General features: G+C 30.4%; 2 protein-coding genes across 9 annotated transcripts in view; one reads left to right on the top strand and one right to left on the bottom strand.

Annotated features, from left to right (window-relative positions):
* Positions 1-122: 122 nt before the first annotated feature.
* LOC141449044 (uncharacterized) lies at positions 123-20,000 on the top strand. 2 transcript variants are annotated; one of them, XM_074118072.1, is made up of 3 exons: positions 123-270; positions 18,462-18,646; positions 19,792-20,000. In XM_074118072.1, coding segments are annotated over exons 1-3 (303 nt in total). In that variant the 5' UTR covers positions 123-268; the 3' UTR covers positions 19,908-20,000. The 2 variants fall into 2 exon arrangements, with proteins under 2 accessions (XP_073974173.1, XP_073974172.1); XM_074118071.1 differs by lacking the exon at positions 123-270 and adding an exon at positions 16,861-17,369.
* okr (DNA repair and recombination protein RAD54-like okr) overlaps positions 354-20,057 on the bottom strand; it is a 37,876-nt gene continuing 18,172 nt past the window's right edge. For 5 of the 7 annotated variants that reach the window (XM_074118035.1, XM_074118034.1, XM_074118033.1 and 2 more), the window contains 10 exons: positions 13,749-13,970; positions 10,895-11,056; positions 9,256-9,371; positions 7,490-7,635; positions 6,797-6,977; positions 4,854-5,055; positions 3,505-3,711; positions 3,223-3,386; positions 1,893-2,082; positions 354-770 (listed from right to left, as the gene is read on the bottom strand). In XM_074118035.1, coding sequence (XP_073974136.1) covers positions 693-770; positions 1,893-2,082; positions 3,223-3,386; positions 3,505-3,711; positions 4,854-5,055; positions 6,797-6,977; positions 7,490-7,635; positions 9,256-9,371; positions 10,895-11,056; positions 13,749-13,970 — 1,668 coding nt within the window. In that variant the 3' untranslated portion in view covers positions 354-692. Of the gene's footprint in view, positions 771-1,892; positions 2,083-3,222; positions 3,387-3,504; positions 3,712-4,853; positions 5,056-6,796; positions 6,978-7,489; positions 7,636-9,255; positions 9,372-10,894; positions 11,057-13,748; positions 13,971-20,057 lie in introns of those variants that run through there. The other 2 variants (XR_012455299.1, XR_012455301.1) reach the window with 2 other exon arrangements.

Raw genomic sequence — 20,057 nt, 5'->3', positions numbered from 1 at the left:
GTTTTTTAGATTTTATTCAGGAGTTATCCTAAATTTTTAAAATATAATTTTTTTGATTTTATTTACTTGTGGATCCTAAATTTTTAAAATATTTTTAAAGAATTAAATCAGAATGCGTAGAAGTATAAAAAAGTTTTATCAATAAAAGGCTTTATATCCACAAAATTTTATTTCAACAAATAAAAAAATATTTACAATAAACTGCGCATTTATTTTCACTTAATAAAAAATTGTTTTATCACAGACATGCCATAAATAAGGTGGATATATGTAAGTATAGTTTATTATTTTTATTTTACTTTAGGAAATAAAAATCAATTAATTTTTTATGATGAATTGTAAAAACAACCAAGTAAAAAGTAATGATTTATTAAATTATGTTTGTTTGTTGCATTTTAGCGAAAAATTAAACCTACCAAGAATACATCTTGAGATACAATAATGGTAGACTTTTAAATAATATATTATGTATAATATATATCCAATAATAATAAACTATATTTCCTAGAAAAAAGTAGAAGCTATCACAATTAATATTATTTCATAGAATAAACAAATCTAGATGAAGATATCGTATCTTACACAAGAAAAGAGGCAACATATGTAGTTTAAACTTTACTGGGTAATAGGTGTCAACCTTATTAAAAAGAACAATTGCTTAGGAAAAAAGAAGCCTAATGACAGAAATTACTTCATACTGCACAATTCTCTTCTTCGTTTTCTTCATTACTATTCTCATTATTTTCTGCAACACTATCTTGAATACATTTCTGAAAACAAAAAAATATTTGGTTAATTGAGCAATACTAAATTTAATTTAAAATTTTCGACTCTTAACAGAACGTGTATGCTAAAACTTCTGTGGTAAGTTTTATCCTATGTTTTTAAAATAATTAGATCACAATAAAATGATACCTTCGTAGAGAAATGCCTCTACCCCCACACCCATCCACAAACATTCCCTAAAACTGATTTTTCAAGAATTACGATAAACGTTTTATGCACAACGAGTTTACGAAGTTAAGAGAAAATGGTAGGAACTATTTTCAAGGAAATCTCAAACAATTAAAAGTTTATTCTTCTTATTTATTTATTCTTCCAATTGAGTAATTTTCTAGGGATTCAGAATTTGAACGAATAATTTATGAGGGATGTCTGCCAAAAGTGGTTGTTAATAAACAAAACATACTACATTACGTCAAGAGTTGTCATTTTGTCTGATTCAAATAGAAATTAAGACTAAGACCTGACATAATAATAATAATCTCGAACTTATGGAAGTCTGCACTCTTTGAATGCGTTTTTCTGGATTTCGCTGAGGTAAAGATACAACACCATCTCAAAAAAAAATCTTGTTCACTAAGGTCGAATATTAGGAAATTAATACACCATGCTTAAGCTTTGAGGAAAAGAGCAACTGCTGTCATAAATTGCTTAGAAACCTCAAAAAATTGATGGCGAAAACTTTACTTCGAAAATTTAATATGGTAGAATTATTCTTACTGGGAGAAAGAAGTTTTAAATCATATTTTCGTTCTTTTTATAAGAAATTTTTCAAATCAAAAATTTTCAGCTGACAATAAATTTGCTAAGAAATAATAATTGAATATAAACATGACTGATATTAATTACTTTCTCCAGATTCATAGTGCCCATACGCGATCCTACCCTAGCTATGTTCATATCAAAAATACATAAAGATAATTAATCTGAGAAACTGTTTGGATTTAGCGTTTTACAAAGGCAAACTATGACTTATAACCTATCCCAATCCTGCACTCTTGTAAAATGCATCTTTACACATTCTTTCTTAAAATCCAATTCTTTCTTAAAAACCTATTGGTTTTTATTAATTTATTTTTCAAGAAGTTAAAATAAAAACTTATACGAACTGGTATTTGCTTTTGAGAATTTTGGTAAAATATAAATGAAATTCCTGAACTCCAGCATTGCTTGATTAATGGATCAACAACCCACTTCTTTTCAGCGCAGTGATGCCAGCAAGAAAAATCATCGGTACAATCACTCTCAAGTGGTGGTCCTCTAGTCTGTATTCCATTTACACATCTCGGACATTTCAATCTGTTTAATGTAAAAATAAATATCGTTAATTTGACGACTGGAAAAGTGCCATTACCATTATTTTTCCTTTTATGTACAATAAATACATAAATAATTATAGATCTTATGAATAATAAATTTATACGCAATACTTTGTTTACACATGTACACAAAAATTAACTAAATTTATCCAAATCATAAGATTTATAATTTTTGTATTTATAACTATACTAGAATTTACAATAATATTTAAAAAGGTCTCAAAGCTTTATAATTAAATCCTTTAGAACTTCTAGTAAACACCGTAAGAAATTTAAGGTTATTTTGGGAGTCAAAATCAACCTCTATCTGTCTCCTTGTGTTGTTTTCTAGACCACAACAGGCCAATAGATCCTAAATGAGGAATTGATTGGAATCCCCAAACCTTAATTTAATGGGGGTTATGTGCTGAGCGGTTATAGCATAGCGTTTCCTCTTCAATGATTAACAATAATAATCATAATCAAAGGTATTAGAGTTAGCGTACTGGATTTCCACGATCTGGAGATCCCGGGTTCGGATCCAGCTACTACTACTAGCGCTTAGATTTTCTCTTCTTACAGCTTACTGTTCTTTATTAGGAAGAAATACTTCGCCACGGAGATTCTAACAGAAAGTAAAATGATCCTGAGGTTGAATGGCTCTAATTTCCCGTCATTGATTGGATATATCAAAGAATCCCATCACTTATAGAAAGTTTTTAGCAAATTTTAATAATTACAATTCATAAATAAATACATTTAATATTTACAATTCCTGCCCTTTTATGTAGTTTGCTTTTATTTGCTTATAGCACGATCCACATTTCATAAACTGAATTGATTCTTCATTTTGTTCTCATAAAATGTAAAGGTTTAAAAATAATACAATTTACACGTTTTAATTTTTTGTTTTCCAAAAAAATTTGTTAGTCCGAAGTTTTTGAAGATGTTTAGTTTTAAATAATAACCACAATTTCCTGAAAAACGATTGATTTATCCATTTTAGTAACCATACTGTTTACTGTTTAATTATTTTTGTAAATATGTTTGCAATACAGTTTTCTATCTACCAAGGAAATCAGTTTTGTTTCAGACCAATCCCTTTTTTTGTTAATTTTGTTTAATACGAATAAGTACTAACTTGTCATGAGTATCACTGCGAGTTTCACAAATATATGCGAAAAGGGATTTAAGTTCGTTCATGCTGAAGTGGCATTTAACATCTTCCTCACAATCCACAACTGATGAAGATAAAGCTTTTTTGTGTGCTTGCCGCTGAAGCATTTTTTCTTCAATAGTACCTGTCTATAGAAATGTAAAATTTAATACAAGTATTGAGCCAATAATTAGGTTTTACTTAATTTTTTCACTTATTACTTGATAACTGAAATTTCATCACAATTAAAACTCACAAACTACTTACAGAAATAAACCTGTATATGAAACAAGGCTTTTTCTGTCCATCTCTCCATACTCTTGCCATAGCCTGATCATCGTTGGCTGGATTCCAGTCAGGATCGAACATAACAAGTCTATTCGCTCCGATTAGATTTAGACCACAACCTCCAGCTTTGCTACTCAGCATGAAAATAAATAACCCAGAATCTGGTTGATTGAATTTCTCTACTACCTGCAGCAAAGAAAACCAAACAATTAAATCAACTGGGCTAATTCACCTGGATTTGAGAGTTACAAAAAACTATGGTTTGTCAAAAACAATGACATAATAATGTCGTTTCAAATGTAGTGTTAATTTTTCAAGAGAAAAAGAAGGTGTTGGTTTGCATGCGAAAATGTAGGCATAATCTCAACAAATATCAAATCACTAACGTATTGAGTGCCATTTCTAAAAACTATAATCAAGTTTGTTTGTTTATAACAAATTCAAACGAAAATAAGTTTTTTACATATATGGTAAACATTTAAAAATAATTCTAGTGTTAGACACTCATTTAACTTTATTTTTTACAATTATTGAAATTCTAAAAACACTAATTTTCTTAAAATTAAGAGTAAAAAGAGATCAAATTTTCTTAAACGTAAAAAATAGACTACAAAAATGCAGGGATGTGGAATGTTTCTAAGAATCACATATTTCTAAGATGTTGGAATTGCATTCTTCCAACAATAACGTAACCACCCACATAGCATATCTGGCTCCTGTTTAATGATTCCATTCTCACTTTTCCAAGGATACTCTATGAGGAACTGAATCATTAAGCTCTAATTTAACCACAAAACTCAGCCATTAGAAATTTATTTTCATCAAGAATTGTCCAATTACTTTCTTTTAGTTATTCAGCAGCATCAATTGTTGACTTTCATTGTCAATATTTCATACAATATTTCTTTAAAAGAAGTTTTCTAATTAACTTAGCAGTTTCCCGAGGGAAACCTTAAAATGAAAGTGGGACTGATTGGTGTAGAAAGTATGTTAAAAGAAAGTATTTACAGCCGTTTCTGTAAAAATCTTAAAATTGTATCAGTGAAATTATATTTCCACGTGACAAACTTCGGCCAGAATGTTTTGTTATCTTAGGATATGCTGTTATGATCTAGAATCTAGATGGATCAATAAGTCCGTAATTAATGATAAATAAAATTGTTTATTTGAGACTAAGAGAACATTTGTGTTATATCTTTTACAAAAGAGAACTTGGTCACTAGAAACTAACCTTAAACCAAAAAAGTAACTAATTATAAAGTAACTACAAGTCAAATATTTATAAAAGCTAAAAATACATAAAAATATAATATTGTTATTGTTGCTACCTTTCCTCTTTTTTTAATGGTCATAGTGCCATCAAGTCTGACATATTGATAGTTTCGTAATGAGCATAACTTCTCAAACAGCTCAAGCGTTTGTGTATAATTAGACACTAAGACAACTTTGTCAGTCGTTGTTGTCTTTATTAAGGCTAATAAACAATCTAAAACCATAAATTTTGCTGAAACTTCTACCTGGATCGCACGTCTAAAAAATAAAGAAAAAAGATATAATAAAAATAATGCATCATGAGACATCACTTATAAAAGTATAAACATCACACAAAGTTAAGAAGTAAATCTATTTTATATTGCTATAAGAAATTCTGTTATTGTAAAGAATTAAGGAAATAAGGATAATTAGGGAACTGCAAATGTGCCATTCTTAAAGACGCTAATATTACATGGCATGGAACAATATCTCGAAGGGTTTGAAAGGAACATCTAATCATGGTTTCCAAGGGTGCTAAACATAATTTGTCTAAAGTAAATTAACAGAAGATACAACTAATAAAGAAATATTTAAATAATGATCATACTTCAATATATGTATAAACAAACAAGTTAATTTTACAAAAACAAAAAAAAAACCTTTGTAGTAAAGGGATTATTCAATGGTTAGTGTACTAGACTGCCACGCGGGGATTTCGTGTTCGAGGCCCATTGTCTCTACTTCTTTTTGTTCTTAGAAGTTTCTAACCTTTAAATGGAAGCATATTAACCACTTCTTTAGAAATCTTGATGTTCAGCTGGGCAACGAAGCCTAACATCAGAAACAATACGCTGACAGCCCCACATTCGAAACTTGTACACAGATGGCCTGCAGAGACAGTTGATGTATGCAACTATCTGGGTTAAGTGAACAAAGAGGCGACTCTAGTTTGACTATCATTCTCTCTTTCTCCGTCACACTGCTCAAGCAACATGGGCCCATCGGGGCTTTGAATAGCATAGGGCTACCACCCTTCTATACTCATTAAGAAATTTACTATTCAAATGAATACTGTACGCCAATGACCTCATATTTTGAGGTTTCTTGACCAAGAAATTAGAACAGAAAAAAAAATCATCATATATCTCATCCGGTTAATCGTTTTTAGTGATTTTATATTAATTAATAATAATGGGCGGAGTATACTTGAATTGAAGAAATACTTTAAAAGAAAAACTGTGGATGCCCAAATTAGCTCTACTGGTCACAAATAACATTTATTTGTTAAATAGAAACGTTTCAAACCTCTAAGTTGCCGTTCTTTAAATTAATATTTAAAAATTTAATAATACATGAGGAAAATTAATAAATGTTTAACTCATCTGACGGATCAGGTTTATCTTACGTGGTGAATAGATGATGGTAAATTCGAGGTGCAACATCTCATTACTGTTAAACCATAACTCATTATCAAATTAGGAAGCATGCAACTAACTTAATATTCATTGGCTATCGGTTTTTTGACGAGTCTGTAGAAATAGAAGTTGAAGAATATTAGGGTTTGCAATTTATCAATTATACCCCGAATTGAACCTAAATCAGGTAAACACTGATAGTAAAACATTAATTTCATCTGTATCATGTACTGCAGTTACGAGTTTACATTGTCTTTACAAAAATTTTTGAGTATATTTCAGTCATCCAGAGATCAATTCCCAAAATTAAGTCAGTTTTTCTTGCACAGATGAGAGAAAAAAAAAATCCAAAGGCACACAGACACAATCAGGAGTTTATTAAATTTTAACGTTGGTTTCTATAGATAAACGTTATCAAATAAACTAGTATAAAATTAATGCAAATCATTGTAAATCTTCTTTTAACTCATCAGACCGTTCGATCACCATTAAATGTAGTACTTTGTGGATGTATAATAGCATATACTCCAATAATTTCAATAACTTCTTTCACAAAATTTATAAAAAAAAGTTTCATTAACATAAAAAAACCAAAAAATTACCTCTTATATTTTAAAACATAATCGTCAGGTAAGTGTTTAACTGCGCACTGGAATCCATCTTTTCCTTCCAAAACCTTTTCCATCACAATATCAGGATGATTACATAACTGTTTCAAAGACGTTACAACAGAAAGTGCCGAAAGACTACCAACACTATCTCCAATACCATTTTCAGAACTTGCTGAAATGAAATAAAATTTCAGAATAAATATTGCAATTAAATAATACCCAGAAAAAACTAAGTCCATTAAAAATCATATTTTTAATATTAAAATGTTTGAAGGATAAATTCTGGGCTATTGATAAGGCATAAGTTAAAGATAGCCCAAAATCCAAGAACCTAGTTTGAATTGGCTAAGAATATGTATGAACTCGGATTTCAAATGAAATCTCTGAAACTTAATTTAAACTCATTTCAATAATATATTGATTTTAGAACCAATACATTAAGCAAAGACATAGAATTTGTGATGAGTTCCATCTATAGTTTATTTTACAGTAAGTTTCTTAGGTGTGGCTAAACAATATTTATGCTTGAACTCATATTTCTAAACTCAAGTCAATCACACAGTTAAGCCTAGTCGAAACGCGAGATGTGATGTTATTGTTCAAAAAAGGAAATATTGCTTTAATAAAGAACAAACACAGAGAACGGGCCCAATTCTAAATAAGATTAGAGTAATCGTGATATACCTTTAAGGGCTTTCCTAGCTGTATCAGAAGCAAGAAGACTCTTGTAAAGGGCTTCCTGAATACTTGACAATTTAATGCATACGACTAGTTCTGTTTTCAACGGAAGATACTGGGATAACAGAGCTGACGTTCTTCTAATTAAACATCTGCAAAATGTTTTTAAAAATAGCATTAAAAGCATATAAGGACAAGAATTAAAAAGTTAATTTAATTTTAAAATACAGTGTAAATTTCTTTCATTCATTAAATGTTCACAATTTATTTTTTATTTAATTTGTATTTAATTTAATTAATCTGGTGCTTCTCATAAAAAATGAATATTAATAATAAATAAATTATCTTCTCTCCAACCTTTTGAAATGTTCCAAAATATTACTCCTCCCCTGACTAAAAAAATATAAAAATATTCTTTTTTGTTTAAAATTACTTAAGGTAAAGTTCCATGCTTCTATTAATTAACTATTTACAATTCATAAATTTAAAAAATCTATCGGATATATGCCCAATAGCGTGCATGAATTGTTGTGTCAATATAAACCACATTGTATATAATATTTACAATATAAACGCAGCAATTAAATAAATCTGTTCTGGATATTAGCACACAATAGAGTTTACTTTTGTTGGGTTACACATAATTGAAAGAGTTTTACTTCGGAGCTATGTTTGCCTATATTTATGAAATACATAGTATGAAATATAGTTTCAAATTCAGAGATAATAAGTTACTAGTAGCATGTAAATTATTCCCCTTCTTGATGAAAATGTAGGCGCAGAGAAACTACAAAGTCCCCACAACACATGAGCTATGAGAACCTCACCAATGGCGGCAATAGAGATGTTATTCAATTCGGCACCGTTAATTAGATGAAGTCATGAAAAGATAAACCTTTATTCAGACTGAACAGCAAGGGCAATGGATGAATGATATCCTAATGGATAACAAGTCTTACAGGTAAGAATTCGGAGATAACGAAGATAATATCAAAGAAGGATTATGTTCCTTTAGCTAGAACAGTCTGCAAAAAGTACACTTTTTTAAAGAAGAATTAATTAATGTTTACATATCTGAGTAAACTGAGCCAGGAAATTTATTCTGCTTTACGTACTTAATAAAGCAGGAAAGTAAAGATCTCTGACTGCTATTGGACTATCAGAAAAAAAATGAGTATAAAAGAAATGGACATGAGATGAAATAAGTGGAAAGATCCATCTCGTGGTTATGATTATTACCATCTGAGGGCTCGCACCTAGTTCAACAAGAAAGTAATTTGGGAGGCGTAATATCAACAGTGTTACTTCGAGTCTACATAGTCTGTGATGCACTACATTAGGGGGATGCTCACGCTTTTGCGTAATGCAGTCTAAGAGTCTTTGGAAGTGATTTAACTTACAGGGACAAGTTCTTCTGATGAAATTGAGAAATTGCTGTATCCAAGGTCAGAGTAACTATTGTGAAGAATGAATACAAAGAATTGGATGAGAATTACTGTTTTCTATCAGTAGAACAGAGGCAAATGTATGGCATAGTTTCTACTATATAGGATGCGCTTTGAAATAAATAAATAAACTACAAGTGAGAAACTTTAATTTATGTCCCTGTTTCATTTCAAATTCAAATTTTTAAGAAAAAATAAGTCGTTCAAAAAAGAATAATTTACAGTAAAAAAAAAAAAATAAATAAATATCAAATCAAATAATAGTATTTGACAGAAAAAATAAGATCAAGGATTGAAATTTTATTTAACTACTTTGCAATGAATAACCTGTTTACAATTCCTATAAGCTGCTCCAGTCTCTCTTTTGCAATTTCTTTTTCTTTATCTGTCGCGTAAGCATCCTGACCTTTTAAAATTGCGATTTCAAACTGCTTACGAAATTCCTGAAAATACATACAAAATTTAGGTTAATTTTGTCAGCTAATTATTTCCTTTCTTTAGGAGTTCATTTTTCTATTTCATTTGTATTTATCTCTCTTTGTCTGCTTAAATTCTCTAAAATCATTGCCTGATTAACCCAAAAAATAAACTTTAATGAATTAAATGTGAACGCCAAGCTTCCTTTTCTGAATCATTAAATACAAAGTGATGCCTTTTATTTTTTAAACTCAAAAGATTATAAAAAGTACTTCATTTCAGATGAATCAGCTATAAATGATTGTTTAGTTCAGCGATAAATGATGATTTAGCTATAAATGTTTTATACAGGAACTACCGTGGGATTATTATTTTTTCCTCAATTTTAACAAAAAATTGGGAAATGAAGTAAAACATTTTACAGAGGTGAAAAATAATTATTCTTTATCCAGATCTGAGAAAAGTATTACGGAACTCATTAAAAGTTTATATTACTCAAATGTTATCTTATAATGGAAGAAATAAAAGAGGAGAGTAGAATGGCCAAGAATACAATTAGTATTGAGGTGATCATAGAATAAACTTTCATCATAAAATAAACTTTATTATTCCGTGTTGAGTGCACTTTCGACTACCGCGGATAAATAATAGAGGATCTGCAGAAAACAAGGGAAAAGAGAAGGACAGTAGAAATGGAATTGTGTAGAAAGACAAAAGAGAAAAAAGGAAAAAGGTAAATGCAAACAGAGACGGAGGTTAGTGATGAGTGATGACAGTTTAAAGGGCCAATCTGTAATAAAACCAAAATAAAATCTACGATCACACGCAAAGTGCCTCTACGAAAGTGTACCGCAAGTGGCAGTGGAGAAAGCAAAAAATGGAATAAAGAGACATAAAGACCTCGGTAATTTTAATATTGGCAGAAGAATTAGAGAAGTAAGTGAAATTTCCAGTAAACTAGCCAAAAGATGTTTCTCGCCAAAAATTAATAACTTAGAAGTTACACTTCTGTAAATTATTATCATTTACTCCTTGAAATATTTTTATGTTGAAATAAAGCAAAGTTCAAGTCTTTGTTTACAGGTATTTTTATTTACTTAATTATTTTTTTAATTTCGGTTAATTCCAAAATATAATTATAAAAAGAAAGTGTTTACTTAAATTTATTAATATTAAAAGATATTTTAAATTTTTCTGTTTAGATAAACGTACACATTAAATAACACTTTTCAACTTTTCATTTGATGACCTTAATTAACTTCTTAACATGTGTACGTGATTAATGTTAAAGAAATACTTCATTTTAAATCAATACAGAATAAAGTGTCACTTAAAAATGTTAAGAATCAAATTGTTAAACGCAGAACTAGGGATAATTATAACAGTAATTAAAAAATATTTTATCTTTGCACAATGTACTAAGAAGTTTTTTATTCCAATGCTTAAAACATCTAAAATAGTTTTAAGAAAAATTTGTCAGAAATACTGTTATCATTATTTTAAACAGAACGCGCTTTTGGTTTGCTAAAGATATATTTTTTTTTTTTACCTGAGCCGTGCCAAGCAATCCTTCATTGACAAAGTGCACCAAACTGAAATATTCCAAAAGGTCATTTTGAATTGGAGTACCAGATAAGAGAACTCTTCTCTTACATTGCAGTCCAGTTAACGCAAGATACGTCTGGTTTTCTCGATTCTTTAACCTATGCCCCTATTAAAAACCAAAAATTTATTAAAATAAATACATATTTTCTTCATATTATATTGACTAGATATTTATTAACTAGATTTAATTTTATTTAATAATAGTAACTACAGTTATAAATAGTAATAAAAAGTAGTATTTCTTTGATTTATATTTCAAAACCGAAAAAGATTACAAAGGTAATATGTAGAAACATCTGCGTAAACAAATTTTAATTCTTAAAAAAACGAAATTAATAATAATAAAATAATGAAATATAAGTTATATTTCTGGCTGGAGAACTTAATCATAGTTTGAATTTTTTGAGGTCTTTTCTAAGTTAATTTCAAAAGGAGGTTGCGACTTAACTGGTAAATAATCTTGTGAAGAATCAAAGACAAAAAAAGAGGCCAAATTGCATATAATTGTTATGCTTACTAAATAAAATATACTTAATTAAGTACATCCAAGATGTTGTATTACACTATCTATTTGCAGATGTAAAAGCTACTAACAAGAGTTCATGATACAACTTACGTACTTTGAAAGCACATAATAAACTGAAAATAGATTATTACGTTTGGATGTTTATAGAAATAGCAAATAAATGTAAAAATTGATAACAGAGTCACATTTCGAATAGTTTCGCCTAAATCCAGGCATTTTCACTTTTATTTCTTTCTTCTTTAACAAAAAGTTCGGTTTGAATCTGGGCGATTCAAGGCTATTTTAGAAATAGTCCAAACAAGAATGACCCCCAGTAACTGTTAATATTATTGATATCTCTCTCCTTGAGTGAGAAGAAATAATTAATCTGATAAAGAGTTAAAAACATCACCGGTACTATATTAAGAATTTAGCGGAGGTTTTTGTGAATACTTGAGGTGCCCTTTTATAATATTCAATAGTTGTGGGAACCTATTCTAGGGCCACCTTGTTTTACCTGTAGTTAGTTTCACCTCTAAAAGGTTGAAATGATGAAGTAAAAATGAACTATAAAGCAAAAATTTGTATTTATTAAAATTTGTATTTTTTTTTGTATTTGCAGCAATTCAGAATTTTTTTTTTTTTTTTGGCGCATCAACAGCTGAGGTCATTAGCGCCCGGAGCTTTTTCCAGTGCACTGCCGGCCTCCGGACAGTGTTCTCTCGTTACAGACAACACTGTCCATCACCGGACAGTGAGCTGTAAGAAGCTCCTAGGAAGAGAAAATCTAAGGGTCAGCTGCTGGATTCGAACCCGGGACCTCCGCGTGGGAGTCCAGTATGCTAACCTCATAGCAATCCCTTCCCTAATTCAGAAATTAATCAAATACAACAATTAATAATTACATAATGAGCTCTTCACTTTTTTTTGAATGACTTCTTCATTATTTCAACAACCTTATAGTAAACAAGTATTTATTTATAATTTTCTTATCAATAAAAAAAATTAAATTAACAATAAAGAAAAGGATAAATGATGGATAACTATTTATTTCTTAATCTCTCAACATCAAATTTACTTAAATACCTTAATTTTAAAAACATTATTATTAATACAAGAATAAAAAAAAATATCTGTAAACATAAATTCGTTTTGCTGTAAAACATAATTTAACTTTATCCGAGCAAACTGCAGCCAGTTTAGGAAAATGAGGAAAATGCGCCTCGCACTGTGCGAAAGATAAGAGGAAGGTTTTATGTAGTTTTTTCAAAGTATATCACTAAACTAACGAAGTGGATTCAGTTATTTGAGGGTCGTTATCTCGAACTGTTTATACTCTCTAATTATTATTATTACTTCCTGATATAATATAAATATACATTTTTTTAAAATAATTTTCTTGGCAAACATTTATAAAAATAAGTGGAAGATCCCCAGGACGAATCCCGCGTGTGACTACATTTTACTTAAAACAGTATTATGATGTACTAACTATTATGAATGATTGCTCCCGCGGGATTCGTCCTGGGGATCTTCCACTTACAAAGCCACGCTCTTGACCACTAGACCAACACCCTGGCAAGATATTCTTACAGCAGTCATAGGCCAAGAAGTCTTGCATTCGGGATACATTAAAATGATGTGATGGTTGCTTTTATTTGATGATAAAACAAATTTATCCTGACACACCCACAACCATTACACTACTCATTTTTTAAAATGTTCAATTATTATTATTTTTGTTCTTTGCGTCACAGATAACATTTTTTGCAGCTAGAGGACCTCCCAAAACGTGTATTTCTGGTGGAAAATTAATACTGAAAACCGTTCACGAATAGATAAAATTGTAACTTTGATCTTAAATACCTCCACTAATATTAGGGATATCGAAACGGGGTTAACGTCATTTTTCACAGTTTTTTATATAGTTTTCATAACAATAGTCAAAATCAGTGGTCCTTATGAAACCCCAATCGGGTTTTTAGCCGTAACTCCGCCAAAAGAAAAGATGTAGCGTCGGGAGTGGAAAATTTGAAAACTAGACAAAAAAAAAACATATAGTTTACTTCGTGGGTTTTTTCGAAATTCCGCTTTCCTAAAAAGTATTAGCGATTGGTGCGTTTTAAATGGATCACCCTGTATAATCAGTTTTTAATGTAGAAGGAGAAAAATAACTTTTTTTGCTTCACCCTCGTTGTTTGAGGGTACAAACTAAAGATGAGTCGGACAATTTTAATTGGAACAAAAATAAGACTCCATTACTTAAATGTAAAATTAAATGTAAGACACAAACCTCATCACAGAGTACGAGTCCAACTGGTGAAGAATGTAACATTTTTGAATGAATTCTAAAGGTTTCGTATGAAATTATAAGAACCGGATGGGTATTTCTTCTTCCACTTGGAGATGTCATAAAATTTCTAACTTGTTCCTCAACTAGTTGGGTACCACCTCCTTCAATGGCCACAGTATTTATTCTACCAGATAACCATTTGTTTATCTCGTTAGCCCAGTTCTGAAATTCAGAAAAAGGAGAAATTAATGTCTTAATGAAGCTGTCTGTTACCTTAATTTAAGCAGGAATCGTCGATCTGTATACATTATTGAAAGTTATAAATATTATATTATCTTGGAGTACTAAAATAAATTAGAAAATATATACATATTAAAAAAAAAAAAAAAATAGCCACCCAAGTATGAATTTTAAGAAGTAATAAAGTAATTTGAAAATACTTCTCTAATTTACTGACTAAAATCTTTTAACTTCTTAATTAAGAAATTTATAGTTAACACGTCAGCAGTTTATATTCATACAATATTTATCTTCAAATAAAAGCTAAAGTCAGACAACCAAAAAAAAACACAACTAATTTCATTGCTTATTTAATTCAAAGTCTGGTTATCCTTCAAATATTACCAACTAATCGCTGATTTATTTACAATCTCACACCCTAGAGAGCTAAATGCTTTATTCCTCTAAGATAAACTCTAGACATTACGGTTTTTTTTTCTGGCTTATCCACCGCTTCCAATTTGTTGATTTTCAAAAGAAATTTTCTATGTTTCATTGCTGAAATTCTCGTGATGATGCTATTCATATCGATATTAAATTTGACGAAATAATTAGCCCACGGGAGTTGGGGCCGCAGAGTAGTTAATAATCGTTTAAAAGTGATAAATTTGAAGTGGGTCCCTTCAAAGGTCGGGGTGATATCTAGGACAGCAATATTTATTTTTTCAGTTTAATACTAAAATAGTTTTTTATTTTTTGAGGGATTTTGAGAGTTTTTGAAACAATTTGTGGCACACGAGTAGTAAGTGTACAAAAGAATAAACACGTTGACAAAAAAGATTAGAAAAGAAAATGATAATTTAATAAGAATTCATAAGTACGAAACTTTAAAAATAAGATCACAATATGTAGGCAAAAGACATGCTCTCAGAGCAACAGTTCAAGGATCTGCAGTTCACTGAACTGATGACTACCCAAACGTAACTATTTGACATGTACATTGAATGAAATACTATTTACTTAATACTGCATTGTTGGTACACTAGTTTACAGCAAATTTTCTACATTTTTATGAATAGGCTTTCGTTTTTTGCAGAACATTTAATGTTACTTTACCTTTATTGTTTTCCCACAATTAAAGAACCATAATGATAGGTAGGGAAAGCAATTTTGGACGATTTTCTACTATGAGTTCAAACTATGTCCCACTATGTGTGGCTGGAAAAATATTAGTGTATATATTTTTTTTGGGGGGGGCACTAAAATTTAAGTGAAAACGTTGTCTAGCGATTTTGACCTCGAAGACATCCACGTACCGGGAAGGTGACCATCTTAACGGTTCGGAAAATCGCAAAGAACAGGAGTTAGCCATATCGATGTTGTCCGAAAATGGGTCGTTTTTGTTGTGCCAATAATGAAGAATAAACGAGCAAAAGTGACAAATCTTTGCCGAGACTATTGTGTAGGTCCATTAGGTATCCAGTATTCGAGTCTTTTTCACCTTTTCATTCGCTTTAAACCATCCTCTGCAGCGATGTAGCTAAATTCAGTGCTAGGCGACCTTTCAAAAGTTAAGATAATAGTGGCTGTGTATAGAGTGATAGAGTGTTGTGGATGGTTTATAAAGCTTAGGAAAGGTGGTAAATACTCCAAAAGAAGGTACCTCATGATTTGAACGATCACTAAAATTCATCATGTTTCTTTGAGGTTTATTCTTCAGGCATTTTCGCAACTAAATTGACTCATTTTTGGAATCAATCTCCTTAACAAAAACTTACAGTTTAAAAAGTTAAGTATGAGGGAAGAGCGTTTAGGCGCTACGTTGTTTACAAAAAAGGTAACAACAAGAAGAACAAGAACAAGAACATTTTTTGAAAAAGCCGTTTTTGCTCATTTTCGGCAACTTTTTTCTCGAACCTATTAGATCTGAGTGGTTGCAAAAAAATTACAGTTATAAAGGAGGGTTTGCCCAATATTTTAACGAAAATTTGGGAATTTTTTCTTTTATAGAAAAAGAGAAAAAAATTGTCAAAGTTGGGTGTTTTTCAACGTTACGCTTTTTCGTGCAGTTTTTGATGGTCAACCCTTATACAACTGTCCTACCGGACAGTTTTAATGATCTTTTATGCAAAGTGAATCCTGTACGACTCTAGGAAACGTTGTGGTCATTAGTTGGACAAAGCTAAGCCCCCAAACACTTCCTAATGGCAGATTCCCATTAAAAAGAAACCATAGTTATGGTATAGTCGGCGGATGGTGTTCACTACATTTTTGTAAACCGTTGACACCATTCATTAATGCAAATAGGTTTGTCAAGAAATTATTAAATGTAACGGTAAATAGTCAAACAAAAAACTGGCATTAATAAACAAAAAGGGGCCCCCCAATCCAAAATTTCAACAAAAAAAACCTCCTAAAATTGATTGAATTGGAGATCAAAGTTCTGCCATCATACACAACTCTGGCCAATTGACTGTCAACTTTTATCGCAATTTGGGGAAGGCCAGGCAATTTGATTTTTTGAATCCCGATGTCCTCATTTTTACTTTGAATGGTTAAATGGACTTTTTTTTGACAATATGTTTCTCATGCTAATGTTACTTATTTCGATTACATTAAACTTGAATAGTTATACAGTTTTTAAGTATGCCGTTGGAAATCCATAAAAATTTCCTTCCAATCTATGTGAAAAACGAAGTTGTCTGAAAATCGTGTAATGTTAATAAGGGAATGATGAAATTAACGCGAACAATTGTTGGCACGAGATATCATTACAGAAATTTAAAATTACATAAGAAAATAATTAAAAGAACTATTTAGAAGCCTATATCAGAAAGATCTTGTAATGAAGGGAAGGTTGCCATCAGATCAGTTTAGATCACTGTGAGAAAGTTCAGGCTGAGTGAATTCTAAATGAAATTAGTAAAAGTCAGGTGATAAGAACAGTTAAGTTGGTTTTTCTTAGGTAGGCGATTACTGAATTTATCTTGGTGTACTTTAAATTTTAAAACCACGCAAAAACATATTACTGTGGGAAATAATGTTTATGCGCAGCACCAAGGTGTAAAAATAAGCTATGGGTTATTTATATTTTAACTCAAACGTTAAAGAAAGATTTGAAATGTAAGGGAAAAAACAATCTCAAAGTTCAAACTGTCAACAGTAACAACAAAACAAAAAATGAAAGTCATAAACTAACCAAAAAAAAAAAAAAATCTAAAAAATAAAAACAAAGAGAAATACGAAATAATAACAATAAAAAATTCCAATTAAAAACTGGGCGTAAAAATCCAATTAAAAATGCAATGAAAGATAAGGTTTAATTATAAAAGACCCACAAATGGAGTAGCTATTCAGTACAATTCGAGGTACAGATTGAAACATCTAAACGATTAGCATGAGGTAAGGTTTTATTTACGTCTATCTTAGTTATACGACAATTAATTTCCAAGCAACTGTTATGAATCATTCATAACTTTAATAGTGACTGTTATTTGAAGCTAGATTGAAGTAACCCAGGTCCCTCTCCGATATATCAATCTGTATTAATAATTCTAGCAAAACGACAACTATTTGGTGTTAATCTCTTTTTAATACTTACTTAACAAAAAAAAAATCTGGACTTTTTGTTAGAACAGTACTCAAGATTCAAACATACATATTTCCTCATTAATTTTTTGAGTCATTTAATTCTTTCCAACATTATATAGTTAGTAAAACAGCTATAAAAGTCTACGAGTATGTAAAGTACAATATAAGTATATGAAATTCACTGAAAATTTTGGGAGTCATTTTCGAGAAGGTTTCAAACAATCTATTTAATGGTGGAATTTGCGGTTGGGGAATTTTCTTTAATCTCGAATCTAGCAACACATTTCCCCCTACTAAATGATATATACAAGAAATAGGATCGCAAATTTCACAAAAATGACGCTACAAAAAGAATCTACCCATCTCCATTGCCAGAAGTAGATTTATATTTTCTGATCACATTAAGTTTAAATAAAAAAAAAAAAAATGGAGGACTCGAAAAAATCTGAAAATAGCAGTGATTGGTGCTGATGTTGGGTCAACAAAGTCTAACACCTGGACAGCGAGCTGTAAGAGGCTCCTGGGGTAAATCTAGGTATTCTACTAGTTTTTGGGTTTACCGCGCAGTAGTCCAGTGCACTAACCAAGTGATAGATCAGTATATTGCATAGTAATGCCCTTTTAGGGATGCTTGGGGTAACGATTTCTCTAGAAATTAGTATTATTCTGGAAAAAATGTTTCCGAATTACAGAAAAAATAAATAAAATAAAATCTCAACACTGAACTGTTACTTATTGTTTAATGGAGATGTAAAGAAACCCACAGAAACGTTGTCATTTTGTATTAGTTTTCTAATCTGGCTAACACTTCCTTAAAATACTTTTTACTAATATAATAATTATCTTGTCAACTAATTATGTAAATTATGCTAATTACTTTTGTACTTGCAAAATATTTTTCAGGACTGTTGCATGTTTATTTATGCTCGCGATGATGGCAATAGCCATTACTCATGGCTTCGTTTGTCCTGTAAATATATGTAGCCAGGTGGAATGTTCTGATGAACTGACCGAAAAAACCTGCGATGGTGAATTAATTCCCAACTCATCATTCTGTGGTTGCTGTACAACGTGTGTTAAATATATTGGTAAGCTTTTTGAATTTAATTAAACTTCAAAAAATTTGATAAAAGAAGAAACACATTTTTTTACGAGTGAATTGCAATTATATTTATTTGAATGCTACTCAAACTATTCTTGTTTTCCAAACCCGACCAATCTTCCCGGAAACGCTTCTTCATCCTTTCTTCGTTCTTTTGATTTTCGAGCGAAATGTATGTTTTTGGAGATCTTCCATTTAATCGATTCCTATCATTCTTGATCTTTCTTTTCCTTTAAGAGGTTCCTCTACCTTTTCGTCTCGTTCAATAAAGTCCTCAAATAATTCTGTCTCTATCTCATCAAATCTTTGCTCTTGAGTAGATTTATTGCCTTTGTCTTCATGTCCCGCCAAACGTCTTCAGGAGTAAATATTTCCCTAGATTTAGTCGTATCTTAGAAGGAATTATACATTATTTGTAATTTCGACCCTCACTACCTCAGGCAACCTGATCCTGATACATAAGTCTTTTCAGAGTAACCTACGATTATTCCCATCTAGCATCGAGGTCGAATTTTTCACTTCCTTTCCCTCTATTTGAAAAGATTTCCTTACATGCGTAATCGCTGAAGCTGTGTGATAAAGCATCATTCTATTCAGACTTCTAATAGATTATCTAGTGCATACACTGTGTTTACCACCTCAGTCCAGAAAGATATTGGTGAGCCAGATTGCAATAATAGACAGACATCTTGCAGTTCTAGTAGGGTTCGATTTTTTTTCAGAGTTTCTTAGTCTTCTGACGATTCCATGATTCAAGAAGTTTTCGAATTCCCTATTTGTATATTCAGCCAAGTTCTAATTGCAAACATTAATCTTCTCATCACTTTTTTTATCAACTATTAAATCATTGCAGAGATTAATGTAAGAAGGGTTATATTGGGGAGTTAATCTGAAAGGGATTAAAGCTGTTCCTATTTACATTAGTCGCATAAATTTGAAACCGTTACCTAAGATTTACTAATTATTTAAAAAAATATATATGTATATGAAAATATATATATAAAAAAAGATTTTATCAACTAGACAGCTAATAAATTCAAATTTGAACATATATAAAAATGTATAATATATAATAATAATATATTATATATAATATTTGTGTTTTTATCTTTTTCTTTTCAATTTTTCAAGAATCAAATGGGCACTGCAACGCCTTGCTGCAACAAATCATTGGACCTGGAAGCCCTAGTCAGAGATGTTTACCTGACCATATCTGTGTTGACAACAGATGTATTCCAATATTTTAATTTTAAGTAGTAAATTTGTTTATTTTGTTAAATATTTTGTAAATAACGATTTTTAAAAAAATAAAGGGCAAAAAAGCTATTATTTATCCCAAACATACAATGATTAATTGCATTTGTGGCGAACAGTTTTTTTATTGCCACCAGAGGACT

Source organism: Rhodnius prolixus, unplaced genomic scaffold, assembly GCF_049639745.1.
Source record: "Rhodnius prolixus isolate KJV_2025 unplaced genomic scaffold, Rpr scaffold_2, whole genome shotgun sequence".
NCBI lineage: Eukaryota > Metazoa > Arthropoda > Insecta > Hemiptera > Reduviidae > Rhodnius > Rhodnius prolixus.
The sequence above is the reverse complement of the archived record's forward strand: the minus strand, read 5'-3'. Positions and strand labels throughout refer to the sequence as shown.